Here is a 19,237-nt window from a genome sequence, read left to right as displayed (position 1 = left end):
ATGACAAGAGTCTATAATTGTGTCAGCCTCATTACATGTTTTAGACAGCAGGGACGATGAAAGGAAATTTAAGTAATAACCACAGCACAGTATTCTGAAGTAATTAACACAACAAAAAAAATCTTAACTTATTTTCAAAAATGATGTCTTTGTGGAAGTATGACTTTCAATTTGGCATTAGTCTGTTAAACACAAGCTCAGCTTACCCAACTAACTTATAGTTAGCTTAATTAATGATTCTTCTAACAATTTAATTCAATTCTTTGACACCTGGAAAATAATGCTCTGTACTATTAATAATCTGCTCTATCTCTTGTGGGTACAGAGACCCCTATAGAATTATTTAATCCATGAAATTACCCTAGTAAGTCCTTGTTCTTTGGGAAACCCTTCTAATGATGGCCAGAGAATTTAGGGGATTGAAAGAAAAATGCCAAAAACAAAAGGTCTGATTCAGGCAGTCCTCTAACTATCCCACTGCCAATACCATCACCTGCTCCCTTGTACCCACACTCCTCAGTCTTCTGTTGTGATATATTTTTCCTTTGAGGTCTCCACTGGTTTTCCTTTCAAAGCTGATATTACCTAGATAAATATCAAAGACAGATGAGAAGATGGCAACATGAGTGACAAATGATGATATTCTTCAAAAGGGCTAGCCCTGAGTCTATTATATCTCTCACTAGATTTTGCTTCTGAAGAACCTTACTGTGCTTTCCATGGCCTTTTTACCCCTCCCAGTGCCTTACCCAGCCTTGATAACTTACACAACACACAGGGAATCTGGAAGATTCCTAATATTAATTGACTTGATTTGGATATGCTGTAGTAAGCAGTCATGGCCAAATAACTACATATGGTTAATGAGAAACTTTAGGTATTCCTGGAAGCAACAGTATTTCCACAACATATCTCTGTATTACAGAAAATTTAGTATAAGTAACTGTGATCCTTTATAAAAAGATACACAATCGTGGGGGTTCTTTTCAAAAATGTGTGAAAGTAGAAGAAGCTTGAAAAGAAATATTGAAGTAGCAGTAGGCAAATGGCCCCATGTAAAAACAAAACAAACAAAAAAACCTGCCTACTACACAGACTGAAATCCTGCCTTCTTTGGTTATTTTCCCTTTTTTTTTTTTTTTTTACTAAGAAATATTCTTTCAAAAGTATTCTCTCTTATATGGATCCCCACAAACAGTATGTCATAGTTGGTTTGTACCATGAAAAAAGTATTGTATAACTTTTCCCAAGAATAATGAGCTGAAAGATAGTAAATATATATCAGTACTCACTGATGTTTTACTTCTTTTTCATTGCACTTTTTTCCCAGAAGATGTATATTTAAAATTCAAGTAAAATGCTTCCTTGGCAGTTGGCTAGTATCTTCCCAATGAAGAGCCCATTGATGATACAGAATAGAACTTCCTTGCCCCCTTGAGTAGAAGGCAGCCTATTATTCAGTGTCCTTTTTGTCACATTGAAGAACAGGGAACTTTTTATTCTTTCCAAGAAATGGCCTTTCAGATTCAGTAACAACATGTTCTGTTCCTCAGGAAATAAGAGAAGATCGAGATAGGGCGCGGCTGGACTCCATGGTGCTGCTAATTATGAAACTGGACCAACTTGATCAGGACATTGAGAATGCCCTCAGCACCAGCTCCTCTCCGTCTGGCACACCAGCGAACCTGCGGCGGCACATTCCTGTGAGCTTTCCTCTTTCGACTTCTTTTCTCACGAGAATGCTACCTCTGTTTCATACAGTCCCTCTTGCAAATGAAACATCTTGGATGGGAGCACTACCTATATGTGACTCTGATATGTGTTCTGTAAAGATCTCTCAAGTAATTCTATGCTTGATGCAATATTATTTAAAAGAGAAGTACGATTAAAAAGGAGATGATTATCAGATAGACAAAAAAAAGGGTCACCAGGGGAAATTCTGTTTCCTTGAGGTCAAAACATCTTTACTGTAGTCGTTTCTCTCATTGTCTGTCTTCTCTGACATCCTGTGAACACCATTAGCAATGCTATGTCTATCTTGTTTAATATTTCATTTCCAGTATCCCACAAATTTACACTGCATGTAGAAGATGCCTAAATATTTGCTGCTTGCACACATGCATTCATGGATGTTTGGATAGATGGGTGAATGGATGAATGGATGCTGGACTGACCCAGCATACTCTAAGAAATAATTTAGGTGAGATTAAATTGAAAGCCCTCTAAAATTCACTCCATGAAACACAATGAGTAGGCCAGAGGGGAGAATTTTATTCTACTGTGCATTAATTTCATATGAGACAGATACTTCTCTGAGATTCTGATATTCAAAATAAAATTTTGAATTCAGATTCCAGGACTTACTATACACTTTACATATTTACTATTAGTTTTATTTTAAATGGCTTGTTTGTATAGATCAAGCAAATGTGATGGTAGATTTACTTTTAATTAAGTCATGAATCCCTTTTCAATTAATCTATTACTTTTACTATGCAATAATCAACACATTAAGTCAAGAAATTATATATTTATCTATGATCAAAGGGTTGGAAAACTCTGTATATAAACCTGAGCACCTACCAAAATAGAACTATTCTGTATCAAATTTTTTAATTAGTATAGTTCTACCATTGATTCTGAAGTTGTTCAAGACTTATTCTGACTATGGGGCAGAACTTTTCAAAGTAAAAAAACAAAATGATAGCTAACCTTAGCATATGCTAGGTATTATTCTAAATGATTTATACATATTAACACATTCATTCCTCACATTTTTCAAGTGAGTGAACACAGAGAAGTTCGTAATTGTATGTGTCAGAGCTGGAGTACATGCCCAGGGAGCCTTGCTCTAGAGCCATGTCATTTAACCACTACACCACGGCTTTCTCTAGTTGACTATGGTGGATATCTTAGAGCTTAAGAAAATGATAGATGATAGATCAATGGAGAGAGAGAGAGAAAGAGAGGAAGAGAAAGGAAGGAAGGGAGAGAGGAAGGGAGGGAAGAAAGGGGAGGGAGGGAAATTAGATGCTTCAACTTAAAATCTGATAGAATAAAATCTTCATTTTTGCCTCTGATCTTCTGGATGCTCTTTTTCTTACCCTTCAGGATTCATCTCATTTCATCTTTATGGTGAAATCTTGCATACATCTCCTTCTGTCTTCCCATAGAGAATCAATTACTCCTTCCAACAAAAAGGGTATTTTCATCTTTCTTACATATGAAGGGTTGTAAAACAATTGTACTCAATTTACTTTTAAAGCCACAAATAACTATATTTTTCAATAAGAGGTAATGTTTAGCAGTTCACCATGATGTAGGCATGGGATACATTTTTCTCTTTGGAAGTTGTCTGGTAATAATTGTTAATATCTCCCTATCTTTTTAATCTCTCCCCTTTTCCATCTGTATTGAACTTTCCTCAATCCCCATGTATTTAGAGGAAAAAACCGAACCCAGATTTCTGCTGAATGCAGCTCCATATTGTCATCTCCACCTCAGAAAGCAAGACAGCTCTTATCTGCTAGGTATATTTCTTTGTTCAGTGGTAAAGACAAAAAAAAAAAAAAAAAAAACCAGGAACAACTGTAGGTGATGATTTTAGGATTCACCTACATCTACATCCCCTGCCTCCATTTAAAGTATAAACTGGATTTTAATTACATGCACTATCTCATGGAATATCGCCGCCATTACTGAGCAATGGTTGATTATATGAATAAAGATCTACTTCAGTTCAATATATATTTCAGTTTTCAGTTCAATATATCCTTGGAATAGGCAAAATAATACCATAGAAACCTTATGAAATTCAGAGTTTGCAGGCCTGGGTTCAAATACTAGCTCTACAAATGAATATCTAAGAATACAAGAAAATTATTTGATTTCTCAATTTCAAGTTCATGTGAAAAAAGGCAATATTATTTCCTATCTAATGGCTTGTTGGGAGAAGTAAATGAAAGAATATATGTTAAGATGTATTACACAGATCTGGCACAGAGCACATATTTAGAACGTGTTATTCCCTTTCCTTCTCCCATGTATTCACACCAGGCACTGGGCTAAAGATGAATAAGCCTGAAGTGCTCAAAACAGCTTTGTGGTCTTTTGGTCATCCCTTACTCTTTATTTCTCTTCATTGGTATTTAAAGCTAATTTTAAAATTCTCTCATCATTCAAAATTTTTTCCACAGGCACTTTCCATTTCTTTTGATAATTGCACCATGGAATAAAGGAATTATAGCAGCATGATTATGACCTTGATCACCTAGCAAGGAGCACTGTCCCAGATTCAGAGGAGAAACTCCCTCTTTCACACCCTTATACTCCACTGTGAACTCACAGTTTAACAGGAAGACAAGACACAAAATGAAACAGTCATCTCAGTTTGAGATTAATTGTGAGAAAATGCTGGAGTGAGCTTTCGATCTATAATAAATGGCATAAAAAATAATAATAGACTAGAGCCTTTAACAAATGGTTTGAAGATGGAAGAATAAATAAAATAAGAATAGAAATTGAAACAGAATAGAAATAAAGATTTGAAGGAGGCTGACTTGAGACTTGCAAGTTGGCTATACCTTGGTGGTTTACCCCAACCCAGGATCTAGTTTTCTCCTCTGAAGTCCAAATACTTGATTCTGTCCAAGTACCCACTTCATGTCAGTCTCATAGAGCTGCAAATGGTGGTCCATCTCATGGAATGAATGCAAGTAGGAAATGGAGAAGACAGTAGTATTTACTGAGCACTAACGTTTAAATATATTACTTCATTTACCCTCAACAATCTTAAAATAAGCTGAGCTTCAGAGAAGATGAGTAATTTACCTAAGGTTATACAAGCGGGGAGTGGGAGTAATTTACTAAAAGACAGGTGGTAAGATTTATTTCCACATATGTTAGACTTAAAAGCCTGTGCTCATTCCACTATATTATACCTCTTCCCAAGATGGAAATTGTTCATTCATAATGGAATAAGTGCTATTTCCAGAACCAGAATTGCCTTTTCTGACAGTCGAAGAACTTTTTTCCTGATAACAAGGTATTCTGAATATTAAATTACTAATTGTGTTTGAATTAATGTATAAACAAGGCAATATTGATAATATCTTTGGGTATTTCATCTATGCCATCAAGAAGCTTAAGAAACATACAACCCAGGACCCATTTCACTACCTTTAACTGAACCTCTAGCACTCTTCTACAGTATTTTTTGGCCTTCCTGGACCTTTTCCCATAGTCTAAGGCAGCTATTCAAAAATTTTGCTATTGTCCCCAAACCCTACCCAACTCTTAACACCTATCTCTTAGCAAATATGCTTGCATTCCTCCTCCCAAAGAAAATGGACCATTGACAGGTACCTTGCAGCCTCACAACTGTAAATATCTGTAGGTACTCCTTTTCTTATCTCTTTTCCTCCTATGTCCTCCCCTATGAGCCAAGCTCCTCTTCACCTAGTATATATTTTGTGATTTGATTCTTGTCTATTGCTCCATCATTTCTCTGTAGCTTATCTCCTGTCTGAAAAATCCAGTAGTAATTCCTCAGGCTTCTGCTGTAGCATTTGATACAATTGCATATCCTCTCATCCTTGGATTTCACAACACCCTGGACTTTTGGTTCCTCTCTTTCTTTTCTTTCATATCCTCAGTAGTTACTTTTCATATACTAAAGTGATTCCTTTTCCTATATTTACCCCTTAATTCTTATTTCTAGATTTTAGACTCAGTTCTATGTCTGACAGAATATTCTCCCTGGAAATTATCATGGATTACATGATATTCTTCATATTTAGGGTCACCAATGAGACCTTTTTTGCTATCTCCAGATCTGTATATCCAATGGATCACTAGCTACTTCTTTATGCCATAATTGTACTGTGTATGCATCTCTACTATAGCACATCATACTGTATTCCCTACCATATTGGGAACTACTCCAAGATTTTTGTATTTCTATTTCCTGGCACAATTGAAGCATGGGGTAACAGTGATGAGTGGAGCCATGTAGGGAGATGATGTGGAATATGAATTATACAAAGTGAAGATGAGTCACAGGGAAATTATTAGATGGTAGTTGTAATGATAATTTAGGGCTTGTTAACCATGTGGTTTGGGCATGGTAGCAGTGGAAAAAGAAAAGAAGGAATGGATGTAAAAGATTCTGAGAGAGCTTGCATGTGATTTCTCATAGTAAAGAGAGAGCAAACAAAATAGTAAAGATTTGTACTGAATTACACATTTGTGACCCCCCTTAGATCACTTACAATGTTGTGTTTTAAGTCCCCAGCAGAATATCACAACTATGTAAGGAAGTTGAACTCTGGAATCTGACAAATCTGACTTTTAATGTCAGCCATGCTGCATATTGTGAATTTGGTCAAATTACTTGCTTTAACTACATCTGTCAAGTGACGATGATAATACCCTCCCTATAGGGTTGGTAAATATTGAAGCAAGTAATTGATGTGTAGCATTGTCTTTAAAAGATAAAAACACAATAAAAGGTAGATTTTTAAAGTGTTTCTCAGTTTGCCTCAGAACTGTTGTATTGTTAGAAAGGCAGAAGGTTACCCTGTTTATCACCAAATCAAATTATAAACAGGAAGGTCATATATAAATGGCTTGTAAATTACCTACTACTTACAACTGTCAATTTGATGTTGATTTAATTTGAAATTTTGCTTCCAATTAGGATGGCTTTTATTTATTTTTCATGCTTAATTGGTCTGGCTAGGATTTCCTATGTTGAAAAGGAGTGATGGGGGTAGGCACCCTTGTCATATTCCTCATTTTAGAGGAAAAGTTTTCATTTTTTTCACCGTTGAATAGGATGTTAGCTGTGGCTTTGCCATACATTGTACTTATTATATTGGGATATATTTCTTCTATACACAATTTGATGAGAGCTTTTATTATGAGAAGGTGTTGAATTTCATCAAATACTTTATCTATTGAGATGATTATATTTTTATTCTTTATTAATGTGGTGCATCACATTTGTTGATTTGTGTATGTTAAACATGCTTGCATCCCATTTGATCATGGTGTAACATGCTTTTAATGTGCTGTTGAATTTTGTTTGCTAAAATTCTGTTGAGACTTTTTACATCTATATCAAGGATATTGACCTGTAGGGTTCTTTTTATTATTGTTTTGTTTTGTTTTGTTTTTCTTACAGTGTCTTTATCTGGCTCTGGTATCAGGGTCATCCTGGCCTTGTAAACTGAGTTTGGGAGTATTCCCTTCTGTTCATTTTTTTAGAAGAGTTTGAGAAAGATTGGCATTAATTCTTTAAATGTTTGGTAGAATTCCTCATTGAAACTATCTAATCCTGGCCTTTCCATTGTTGGAAGATTTTTAATTCTACTTTAATCTCCTTAATTATTGGTCTGTCAGGATTTTCTGTTTCTTCATGATTCAGTCTTGCTTCTTTTTCTTTTAATTTCAGCTTTATTAAGGTATAATTTATAAGTAAAATTATAAGCTATTTAAAGTGAATATCATGGTGATTTTATATACACACACACACACACACATATATATTTGTGAAAAGACTTCCATCAGTCTTTTGGATGAATACATCCATCACTTAACATGTTTACCTTTAGGGTTTATTTGTTTGGTTGGTTGTTTTTTTTTGTTTTTGTTTTTGTTTTTTGGTAAGAAGAATATTTTAGTTCTATTCTCTTAGCAAATTTATTTTTTTTTAAGATTTCATTCATTTATCTATTCTAAAGAAAGAGAGTGGGTGGAGGGCAGGGGGAGAGGAGAAAGAATCTCAAGCAGACTCCACACTGATTGCCGAGCCCAATGTGGGGCTCAGGCTCATGACCCTGAGATTATGATTGGAGCTGAAATCAAGAGTCAGATGCTCAACTGACTGAGCCACCCACGCACCCTCTCTTAGCAAATTTCAATTATTATTTTTTAATATAGTCCTATCAACGGTAGTCACCATGTTTTACACTAGAACCTCAAACCTTATTCATCTTACAGCTGAAAGTTTGTACCCTTTTAACTAACCCCTCTCTATTTCCATCCTTGGGACCTTTCAATGCTATTAGTGATTTATAACTTCATAATAAAAAAATATAAAACTACTTTCATTGTGAGGACTAAGAAAGGGATGTTAATATTTTTCAGTCTAGCTATTTCTTAAAACAATATTTAATGAATATATTTTACATGCCAGGAACTATGATATATCAGTGGAAAAGACATATGAAGTCCCTACTCTTGTGATACATAGATTTTAACAAAGAGAAACAGTTGGGTGCGTGGGTGGCTCAGCAGTTAAGTGTCTGCCTTCGGCTCAGGTCATGATCCCAGGGTCCTGGAATCAAGTCCCACATCAGTCTCTCTGCTCAGCAGGAAGTCTGTTTCTCCCTCTCCTTCTGCCTCCTGCTTTGCCTGCTTCTCTTTCTCTCTGCCAAATCAGTCAATAAATAAAATCTTTTAAAGAGAGAGAGAAACAGATAAGATTAGAAAAATAGATGAGTGGAGAGTGGATGAGGGGACAGATGGATGGATGGATAGATAAATAGGATTATGAATGGATATAATTTATATGTGTAGATAAACAAGGTGATAGATGATAAAATAATGACATACTGTGGAGGCTGAAGGGAAGAAACTCCTTTAGCTTGAAATATCAATGAATATTCAAGCCAAAATCTGGTTTGACAAGAAGGGGCCAGCAAAGGGAAATTCTGAGACAAGAGACAAGAAAGACGTAGTTCCATCTCTAGAAATCAGTTTGGTGTTTTAGAAGAACTGAAAAACAACAAGTATGGCTAAAGCACACCAAGAAATAAGAGAATTGTAGAATATAAGGCTAGAGCATATAAGTGCAGTGTAGATGATATTCAACCACATGAGCCATGAGAAAGTTGAGATGTAGAGAGTAGGCACAGAGGTTATTTAACTCATAGTTTTCTCAGGTTAAGGTTATAGACCTAAATGTGCCTCTGCTGCCTCCTCTTGGGATTCCCCTCACCCCCAACTTTCCTTTATGCTCTCAGGCTACCTTATAACATAAACAGAACATTTGATGGATTAAATGCACTGCTTTTGGAGAGATTACAATGTAATTGCATTCCCTCAGCAGACATGTCTTATATACGTACCATGTACTAGTTTTAAGATGTCTTAATGATATTAATAATAACATGTACTTTGCATATATCTTGTGTAATCCTCATGAGACTCTAGGAATGCATGCTATTATTTATACCCCCTTTCCTTTTTTAAATTTGAGTTTGGTTTGACATGCAATTTTATATTAGTTTCAGTTGTACTTAGTGATTTGACAAGTTTATGTACTATGTTATGTTCACCACAAGCGTAGCTATCATCTGTCCCATTACATTGCTATTACAATATCATTGACTATATTCCTTATGCTCTGCTTCTATTCCCATAACTTAACACCTGTATCTCCCTCTCCCTATTACCCATTTTGCTCAACTATCCGCCTTTTGTCCATCAAGCAACCATCAGTTTGTTCTCTGTATTTATAGTTATGATTCTTTCTGTTTACTCACTTTTCTTAGATTCCATTTATAAGTAGAATCATGTGGTATTTCTCATTCTGACTTATTTCACTTAGCAAAATTCCTCTAAGTCCATCCATGTTACTCAAATGGCATTTCCTCATCCTTTTTAATGGCCATGAAATATTTCATGGCCATATATATGTATATATCACATCTTCCTTATCCATTCATCTGTTGATGGACACCTAGATTGCTTCCATGTCTTGGCTGTGGTAAATAATGCTGCAATAAGAGGGATACATACATCTTTTAGAGTTAGTGTTTTCATTTTCCCTGGATAAATACCCAATAGTGGAATTACTAGATTACTAGATAATATATTTATTTTTAATTTTTTAAGGCATCTCCATATTTTTTTCCACAGCAGTTTCATCAGTTTACATTCCCATGAACAGTGGACAAGGGTTCCTTTTATTCCACTTGCTTGCCAACACTTTCTGTTCCTTGTCTTCTTGATTTTAGTTATTGTAACACGTATGGGGTAATATCTCATTATGGGTTTGATTTACATTTCCCTGATCAATAGTGATGTTTAGCATCTTTTCACATGTCTATTGGCGATATATGTGTCTTTAGAATAATACCTATTTAAGTCCTCTGCTCATTTTTAAATAAGTTGTTTGGTTTTTTGTTGTTGAATTATATATGTTTTTTATATATTTTGGATATTAGATATATCATTTGCAAAAATCTTCCCTCATTCAGTCTTTTTGTTTTGTTGATAGTTTCCTTTTCTGTGCTAAAACTTTTATTTTTATATAGTCCTGATAGTTTATTTTTGCTTTTGTTTCCCTCGTCTTAGGAGACATACCTAGAAAAATGTTTCTATGACTGATGTCAGAGAAATTACTGCCTGTGTTCTTTTCTAGGATTTTTATGGTTTTGAGTCTCACATTTAGGTATTTAATCCATTTTGAGTTTATTTTTGTGTATGGTGTTAGAAAGTGGTCCAGTGTCATTCTTTCACATGTAACTATCCCATTTTCCCAGCACCATTTATTGAAAAGACTGTCTTTTCCCCCATTGTTTATTATTGCCTCCTTTGTCAAAGATTAGTTGACCATTTAAATGTGGCTTTATTTCTGGACTCTCTATTCATTTTATTGATCTCGGACTCTATTGGTCTATTTTGTGCCAGTACCATACTGTTTTGATTTCTACAGCTCTATAGTATAACTTGTAATCTGGGATTGTAATACCTCCAAGTTTGTTTTTTCTCAGGATTGCTTTGACTGTTTGGAGTCTTTGTGGTTCCATACGAAAGTTAGTATTATTTGTTCTAGTTTTGTTAAGAATATTGTTGGTATATTTGATAGGGATTGCATTGAATATGTAGATTATTTTGGGTGATATGGACATTTTGACAATATTAATTCTTCTAATCCATAAGTACAGAATATCTTTCCATTTGTTTGTGTCACATTTAATTTCTTTCATCGTGTTTTATAGTTTTCAGAATACAGAACTTTCACCTCTTTGGTTAAGTTTATTCCTAGGTATTTTATTGTGTTTGGTACAATTCTAAGTGGTGGTGGTTTTTAGTTTCTCTTTCTGCTACTTCATAGTTAGTGTATAGAAATGCTACCAATTGGGGCGCCTGGGTGGCTCAGTGGGTTAAGCCTCTGCCTTCGGTTCAGGTCATGATCCCGGGGTCCTGGGATCGAGCCCCGCATCAGGCTCTCTGCTCAGCAGGGAGCCTGCTTCCTCCTCTCTCTCTCTGCCTGCCTCTCTGTCTACTATGATCTCTCTCTGTCAAATAAATAAATAAAATCTTAGAAAAAAAAAAGAAAGAAATGCTACCAATTACTAGGTATTAATTTTGTATCCTGCCACTTTATTGAAGTTATTTATACTTCTAGTAGGTTTTTCATGGAATTTTTAGGATTATCTATGTATAATATCACGTCATCTTTAAATAGTGACAGTTTAATTTCTTCTTTACCAATATAAATGCCTCATTTCTTTTTCTTGTCTAATTGCTGTGGCTAGGACTCCTAGCACTAACTATGTTGAATAAAAGCGTTGAGAGTGGACATCCTTGGCTTGTTCCTGATCATAGAGGAAAAACTCTCAGTTTTCCCCTTTGAGGATGATACAAGCGCTGGGTTTTTCATATGTGGCCTTTATTATATTGAGGTATGTTACCTCTAATCCCATTTTGCTAAGAGTTTTTATCATCAATCAATGTTGAATATTGTCAAATGCTTTTCCTGCATATATTGAGATGATCATATGATTTTTATCCTTCAGTTTGTTGAGGTAATGTATGATGTTGATTGATTGCAAAAATGAACCATCTTTGCATTCCAGGAATAAATCCCACCTGATCATGATGAATGATCTTTTTAATGCATTGTTGTATGTGGTTTGCTAATATTTTGTTGAGGATTTTTGCATCTATGTTCATCAGGGATATTGATCTGTAGTTTGTTTGTGTTTTTTGTTTGGGTTTTTTGTTTGTTTGTTTTGTGGTGTCTTTGTCTGGTTTTGGTATCAGGGTAATGCCCACCTTGTAAAATGTATTGGGATGCTTTCCGTCCTCTACTATTTTTTGGAATAGTTTGAGAAGAATAGGTATTAACTCTTCCTTAAATGTCTGGTAGAATTCAGTTGTGAATCTGTCTGTTCCTGAACTTTTATTTTTTGGTAGTTTTTTTAAATTGCCAATTCATTTTCATTATATATTACTGGTCTTTTCAGATTTTCTATTTCTTCCTGGTTTATTTTTGGAAGATTATATGTTTCTAGGAATTTATCCATTTTTTCTATTGTCCCATTTGTTGGCATATAATTTTTCATAGTATTCTCTTATACTCATTTGTATTTCTGTGGTGTAAGCTGTTACTTCTCCTCCTGATTTTATTTATTTGTGTCATTTCCCTTTTTCTTCTTAATGAATGTGGCTAAGGGTTTGTCAATTTTTTTTCCAAAGAACCAGCTCTTGTTTTCATTGATAGAATTATTTATTTTTTAGTCTCTATGTCATTTATTTCTTCTCTGGTCTTTCTTACTTTCTTTCTTCTGTTCACCTTAGGCTTTGTTTGTTCTTATTCTAGTTCCTTTAGGTAGAAGGTTAGGTTTTTTGGGTTGGTTTTTTTTTTTTTTTTTTCTTATTTCTTGAAGTAGGGCTGTATTGCTTTATATTTCCCTCTTGGAACTGCTTTGGCCTTGTCCCAGAGATCTGGGAGCATGTACTTTCATTTTCATTTGTCTCCATATATTTTTAAATTTTTTTTATTCTTTGAGTGTTCCATTGATGTATTGGTTGTTTAGTATCATTGTGTTTGTTCTCCATGTGTTTGTGTTTTTTCCAGTTTTTTTTTTCCTTGTGATTTGTTTCTAGTTCCATACCGCTGTGGTCAAAGATGCATGGTATGGCATCAGTCTTCTTTAATTTATTGAGGCTTGTTTTATGGCCTAATATGTAGATCTATTCTGAAGAAATATTTCATGTACACTTGAAAAGAATGTGTATTCTGTTGTTTTGGGGTAGAATATTCTGTATATATCTGTTATTTCCATCTGGTCCAGTGTGTCATTCAGAGACGTTGTTTCATTATTGATTTTATCTGGATGATCTATCCATCCATTGATGTAAATGAAGTCTTAAATTTCCGTAGTATTACTGTATTACCATCAGTTTTTCTCTTTATGTCCATTAATTGTTGTTTTTTGTATTTAGGTGCTCCAGTGTTGGGTGTGTGGATATTTACAAATGTTACATCCTCTTGTTAAATTGATCCATTTATCATTATATTTTGCCCTTCTATGTCTCATTATTTTTTGTTTTAAAGTCTGTTTTGTCTGATATAAGTATTGCTCACCTGCCATTTTTTTTTTCTACTTCCATTTGCATGGTGAATGCTTTTCCATCCCTTTCACTTTCAGACTATATGTGTCTTTAGGTCTGAGGTGAGTTTCTTGTAGGCAGCATATAGATGGGTCTTGTTTTTTTATCCATTCTACCACTCTTTGTCTTTTGATTGGCGCATTTAATGGCCATTTACATTTAAAATGATTATTTTTATTTATTTAAATTCAATTAGCCAACATACAGTACATCATGAGTTTCAGATGTAGAGTTCAATAACTTATCAGTTGCATGTAACACCCTGTGCTCATCACATCATATGCCCTCCTTAATACCTAACACCCAGTTACCCCATCCCCCAGCCACTTCCCCTCCAGCAGCTCTCAGTTTGTTTCCTATAGTTAAGAGTCTCTCATGGTTTGTCTCTCTCTCTGATTTCTTCCCATTCGGTTTTCCTTTCCTTTCCCTATGATCCTCTGCACTGTTTCTTATATTCCACATATGAGTGAAACCATATGATAATTGTTTTTCTCTGACTGACGTATTTCATTCAGCAATAATACCCTCCAGTCCCGTCCACCTCGATGTAAATGGTAAGATTTCATCCTTTCCAATGGCTGAGTAATATTCCATTGTGTATCTGCTTTATCCATTCCTCTGTCAGTGGACATCTGGGCTCACTGTAAAGTAGTTATTGATAGGTATATAATTTACTGCCATTTTGAAATTTTGTTTTCTGGTTGTTTTTGTAGTTCTTCTTTGTTTCTTTCTTCTCTTACTCTCTTTCTTTGTGATCAATGAATATCTGTAGTGTTTTGTTTGGTTTTATTTCTCTTTATTTTTTGTGTATTTATCATAGGTTTGGGGTTTGTGATTTTCATGAGGTTCATATATAACATCTTAAGTTAATAGCAGTCCATAGTCCTATGATGGTCATTTCAGTTTAAACAGGAAGGAAGGAAGGAAGGAAGGAAGGAAGAAAATTTATAGGTTGTTATATTTTATATCTTTTTATTCATATTTTTCTTATGTCTAATTATAGCCATTTCTTTTCCACTTAAAGAAGTTCCTCTAACATTTCCTGTAAGGCTGGTAAAAAGTGGTGATAAATTCCTCTATCTTTTGTTTGTCTGGGAAAGTCTTTATCGCTCCTTCAAATCTGAATGATAACCTTGCCAGATAGAGTATTCTTATTTATAGGGATTTTTTTTTTCCCCTTCAGTTCTTTGAATATATCAGATATGTCACTCTCTTCTGGCTTGCAAAGTTTCTATGGAAAAAGTCGCAGATAATCTTACAGGATTTCCCTTCTGGTAACTTTCTGTTTTTCCTTTGTTGTTTTTAAGATACTCTCTTTATCTTACCTTTGACATTTCAATTATTATGTACCTGGCATGAACCTCCTTGGGTTCATCTTGTTTGAAACACGTTGTGCTTCTTGGATTTAGATATCTATTTCCCTCCTAGGTTAGGGAAGTATTCAGTTACTATTTCTTCAGATAAGTTTTCTACACCTTTCTTTCTCTCTTTTTCAAGGATCCCTATAATGTGAATCTTTATGCACAAGATGTCCAAGAGATCTCTTAGTCTATCCCCATTGTTTAAAATTATTTTGTCTTCTTGATGTTAAGCTTGTATGCTTTCCATTGTCCTTTCTTTTGGATCACTGATCTGTTCTGTATCCTCTTATCTACTGTTAATACCCTCTAGTGTGTTTTTTTAAAATTTCAGTTATTGTATTCTTCAACTTTTCTTGGTTCTTTTTAATATTTTCTGTTTCTTTTTGAAGGTCTTACTGATCTCTTCCATTCTTTCTCTAGCCCAGTGAGCATGATTATGATCTTTAAATTCTTTATCAAGCATATTGCTTATGTCTGTTTCATTTACTTATTTTTCTGAGGTTTTTTTCTCTTTTTCTTTTGGAGCATATTCTTAGCTCCTGAGTTTGCTTGACCTCCTTGGTTTGTTTCTATGTATTAGGTGAAACAGCTGCTTCCCCTGAAGTTGAAGGAGTGGTATTGTGTATGGTATACCCTATGCAGACTGTGTGTGCTGTGACTCTTGCTGGTGGGCCAGAGCTATGGCTGTATATGTTAGTTATTTTTTAAACCATGGCTTTTACAGAAAGAATAAAGAAAAAATAATGATAAAAGAAAGTAGTGAAATGAATAAAAGAAAAAGAACAAGAAAGAACAAAATAAAAAAGAATAAAATCAAGACAAAACAAATTTTTAAATTAAAAAAAATTAGAGTAATTAAAAATTTAAAAAAACAAAACACAAAACCATGGCTGTCCTGTTTCCTATGCCCTAGGCATAGTGTGACTGCTGTAGGCTGGTGGACCCTGGTCTCCTTTAGACACAGACTCTCTATGACCACTGGACCCATCAGTTATGGCTTCATCACCTGCCTGGTATGGCATTAGGACCCTCCATTTATGATGTCTGAAACTTCTCCTCTTGGCAGCCAAATCCTGCTCTGGCCTAGACTTTTAAGGTTGAGGGAGAGAGAGCATTCCCACAGTTCCTCAGCCCTTTTAAACTCTGGCTTCTCTTTTCTGTGCCCCAGCATGACTGGGGCTGGTGTGGGCTTGCAGACTCTGGGCTCACTGGAGTTCCAAACTCACAGAGATGACTGTGCACTCCCATTTTGGTGTTTGGATCTTACTGCACTCCAGGCTTTTAAGGTGGGATGGGAATATAAACCGGCTTGTTCTCCATTTCCTCTGACCTGGAGAGCTTTCTTGCAGCTCCTCTGCACTTGGCAGAGTTCTAATTTTCTGGCTAGTTGCTCTTTTAAGCTGTGTTTTGGTTTTTTGTTGTTTGTTGTTGTTGTTGTTGTTGTTTTCCCTGTGCCCAAGACAGAGGAGCCTGTACCTGGTCCCTCAATGCTATTCCTCCCCACTGCCATTTGCAGTGTTAGGAGTGGAAGTTCCCTTTGTTATCATCCATCTTTCTTGCTGTTCTCTTGCCATGCTCTCTGTGTTTTGTTGTTTGGTAGCTGTTCAGTCAGTTTTTAGTTCTTCACAGGAATTGTTCTATTAATAGGTGTAGTTTGGTCTGTTCTGTGGAGAAGGTGACTTCACAGTCTTCCTACATCACCGTCTTGAACCAGAACTCTATTATACCCATTTCTAAATGAGGAAATTGAATCATAGATGTCAAAGCATGTTTCTTAGCGCTTAAATAGCTCATAGTTTATTAGGTAGACATTTAAGCTAAATGATTCTAAGCCATTGTAGGTGTCACCACAGAGGTCTGATGAGAACATAGAAGAAAATGAGGTGAGGAGAAATGAGAACTGTGTTTTCATTTGACGCTCGCAGTGACCCTGTTGCATAAGGAAAGTTAAGTGAGTTACTCAGGTCATTTAGTGAGTAAGGGGTATCTATGAGCTTCTACCTCCTGACTTACTACAGTGCCCAGATAGCTCCCACTACTGCCCCTTCCAGTTTTCAATAAGCTGTTTCTCCAGTATTTTCTCTTTAAAATCAGAACTTCTGAAGAGTTATGGTTCTTTATTACAAAATCATACATGGTTATGGGTGGCATGTCACTGTCACTTGTCAGCAACTCTTTAGCATGTCAGTGTGTATTGGGAGTAGGAGGAGGTGGAAGGATGCTGGTAACAGGGGAAAAAGGCCTGCAGAGATCATGTACATGCCTTTCATATCAGTGCATTTTTTTTAATAGGATCTGGAGTCGGGATCTGAGAGTGGAGCAGATACCATTTCAATAAATCAGACACAGATAAATTTGTCATCTAACACTGAATCTACCAACTTACCATCTTCCACCCCAGTGACCAGTTCTGGAACCAAACCCAAGTCTACGGTAAGTTATAAATGATAACAGTCAGTTTTAACCTGAAATGCTGCTGATCGTAAGGTAAGAGTGGATATCTCATCCATTCAATATAGAAAAAAATACTCTTTGAGCCTGAGTTGCTATGACTTGATAGCATTTAATTAAGTGTGATCCAGCATGTGTTTTTTTTTTTGTTTGTTTGTGTCTTTATACTGATAACACAGTATTTCACTAAAACAGGTCATGGTTCTAGAATTATGCAAAATATGGTATCAAATTATGTTGCTGTATACTCAGATCATTAAGAAACTAAGAATAAAAAATCTAGAGATTATTCTCCCTGAATTATAACCCTGACCACATCACTTACCAGTCAGAAGATCGCCTAAGACTAGATAGATAGATAGATAGATATAAAATTACATACATCATGATTTTTATGTGGGTATTAAATGACATAGCTCAGGTAAAGCACTTAGTGAAATGCTTGGCACAGAATAAATACTGAATAAATGTAAGTTACCATCATTATCATTATGACGCTTCATCAACTTTACAGTGCTACCAAAACAAATAAATGGAGAATTACCACATATAATAATATAGCAGGGTGAATTGTAAATAAAAGGCATTTTCCTTTAAGTAAAAAGTTGAACAGCTACAGGAAAGCAGTATTTGACTGTAAAAGGTAACATTTATGGAGGAAGTAATTACTACTTCAAATATCTGAAGTCTCAGCAGATCCAAAATAACCTTTCCTAGTTTAGTAAAAATCATAGTGGCATATTATTTTTTTAAATGCCCATGTTAGTTTAACACAGAGAAACAAGTTTGGATGGCTTGTTTGCCTGACTTTAAAATAAAAGGCAAGTCTGAAATAAGACTCAAAAGAGAATACTCTGAATTTAAAACATGGTAGATATGTTCAACTGCAAGAATATCTAGAGACTTCTAATAGAATAAATATTTATTGAACTCTACTACATGCCATGCAGGACGCTCAATGCAAGAGTGGGAGTGGAGTAAAACATTTTCCATCTTTAAACAGCTCACACTCTAGCAAGGGTGGGTGGGCAAGTAAAGAGTGAAATGCAGTATCATATTCTATGGTAGGGCTGTATAGATTGGAAAGATCAGGAACCACTTACCTGCTACATAATGCTATTGTAGGGTACAGTGAAAAAACAGCATCAAAAATAATGTGTATCAACAGGCAGACTGCAATGAATTCATGCTCTTCTTTTTCATAATGGATAAAGAAGGTTCAAAGGCAAAATTAAAATATGAAACCAAATGATCTCACTTCATCACATTCTTGTTGAAGTAAAAGGTAAAATCCTCTCAGCAGTTTTAACCTGAAGGTTTGGGAATCATTGGAGCATTGGCTTTTTGAACATTGGGATAGGTATAGGGCTGACATATAAGGAAAAAGTAGAAAAGAAGCTGAATTCCCTTGTTAAAAGTATTTATGCTTAAATTATCTTTTTTTTTTAATTTTTTTTTAAGATTTATTTATTTATTTGACAGACAGAAATCACAAGGAGGCAGAGAGGCAGGCAGAGAGAGAGGAGGAAGCAGGCTCCCCGCTGAGCAGAGAGCCCAATGTGGGGCTCGATCCCAGAACCCTGGGATCATGACCTGAGCCGAAGGCAGAGGCTTTAATCCACTGAGCCACCCAGGCGCCCCTTAAATTATCTTTTTAAAGCACCTGCTATTAAGGATGAATCCCCAAGTTTTGTAGCAACATGGACGGGACTGGAAGAGATTATGCTGAGTGAAATAAGTCAAGCAGAGAGAGTCAATTATCATATGGTTTCACTTATTTGTGGAGCATAACAAATAGCATGGAGGACAAGGGGAGATGGAGAGGAGAAGGGAGTTGAGGGAAATTGGAAGGGGAGGTGAACCATGAGAGACTATGGACTCTGAAAAACGATCTGAGAATTTTGAAGGGGTGGGGGGTGGGAGGTTGGGGGCACCAGGTGGTGGGTATTGTAGAGGGCACGGATTGCATGGAGCACTGGGTGTGGTGCAAAAATAATGAATACTGTTATGCTGAA

The 19,237-nt window shown here is 35.5% G+C and overlaps 1 protein-coding gene across 2 annotated transcripts in view; it reads left to right on the top strand.

The window, feature by feature from the left end:
• The window catches only part of DLC1 (DLC1 Rho GTPase activating protein), a 419,765-nt gene that overhangs the window by 101,289 nt on the left and 299,239 nt on the right, over window positions 1–19,237 (top strand). For both annotated transcript variants that reach the window (XM_047715908.1, XM_047715944.1), the window contains exons 3-4: window positions 1,554–1,703; window positions 17,064–17,204. In XM_047715908.1, the coding sequence (XP_047571864.1) occupies window positions 1,554–1,703; window positions 17,064–17,204 (291 nt within the window). The remainder of the gene's footprint in view (window positions 1–1,553; window positions 1,704–17,063; window positions 17,205–19,237) is intronic.

The sequence above is a fragment of the Lutra lutra genome, chromosome 2 (assembly GCF_902655055.1).
Source record: "Lutra lutra chromosome 2, mLutLut1.2, whole genome shotgun sequence".
Taxonomy (NCBI): domain Eukaryota; kingdom Metazoa; phylum Chordata; class Mammalia; order Carnivora; family Mustelidae; genus Lutra; species Lutra lutra.
This window is presented reverse-complemented; position numbering and strand designations above follow the sequence as displayed.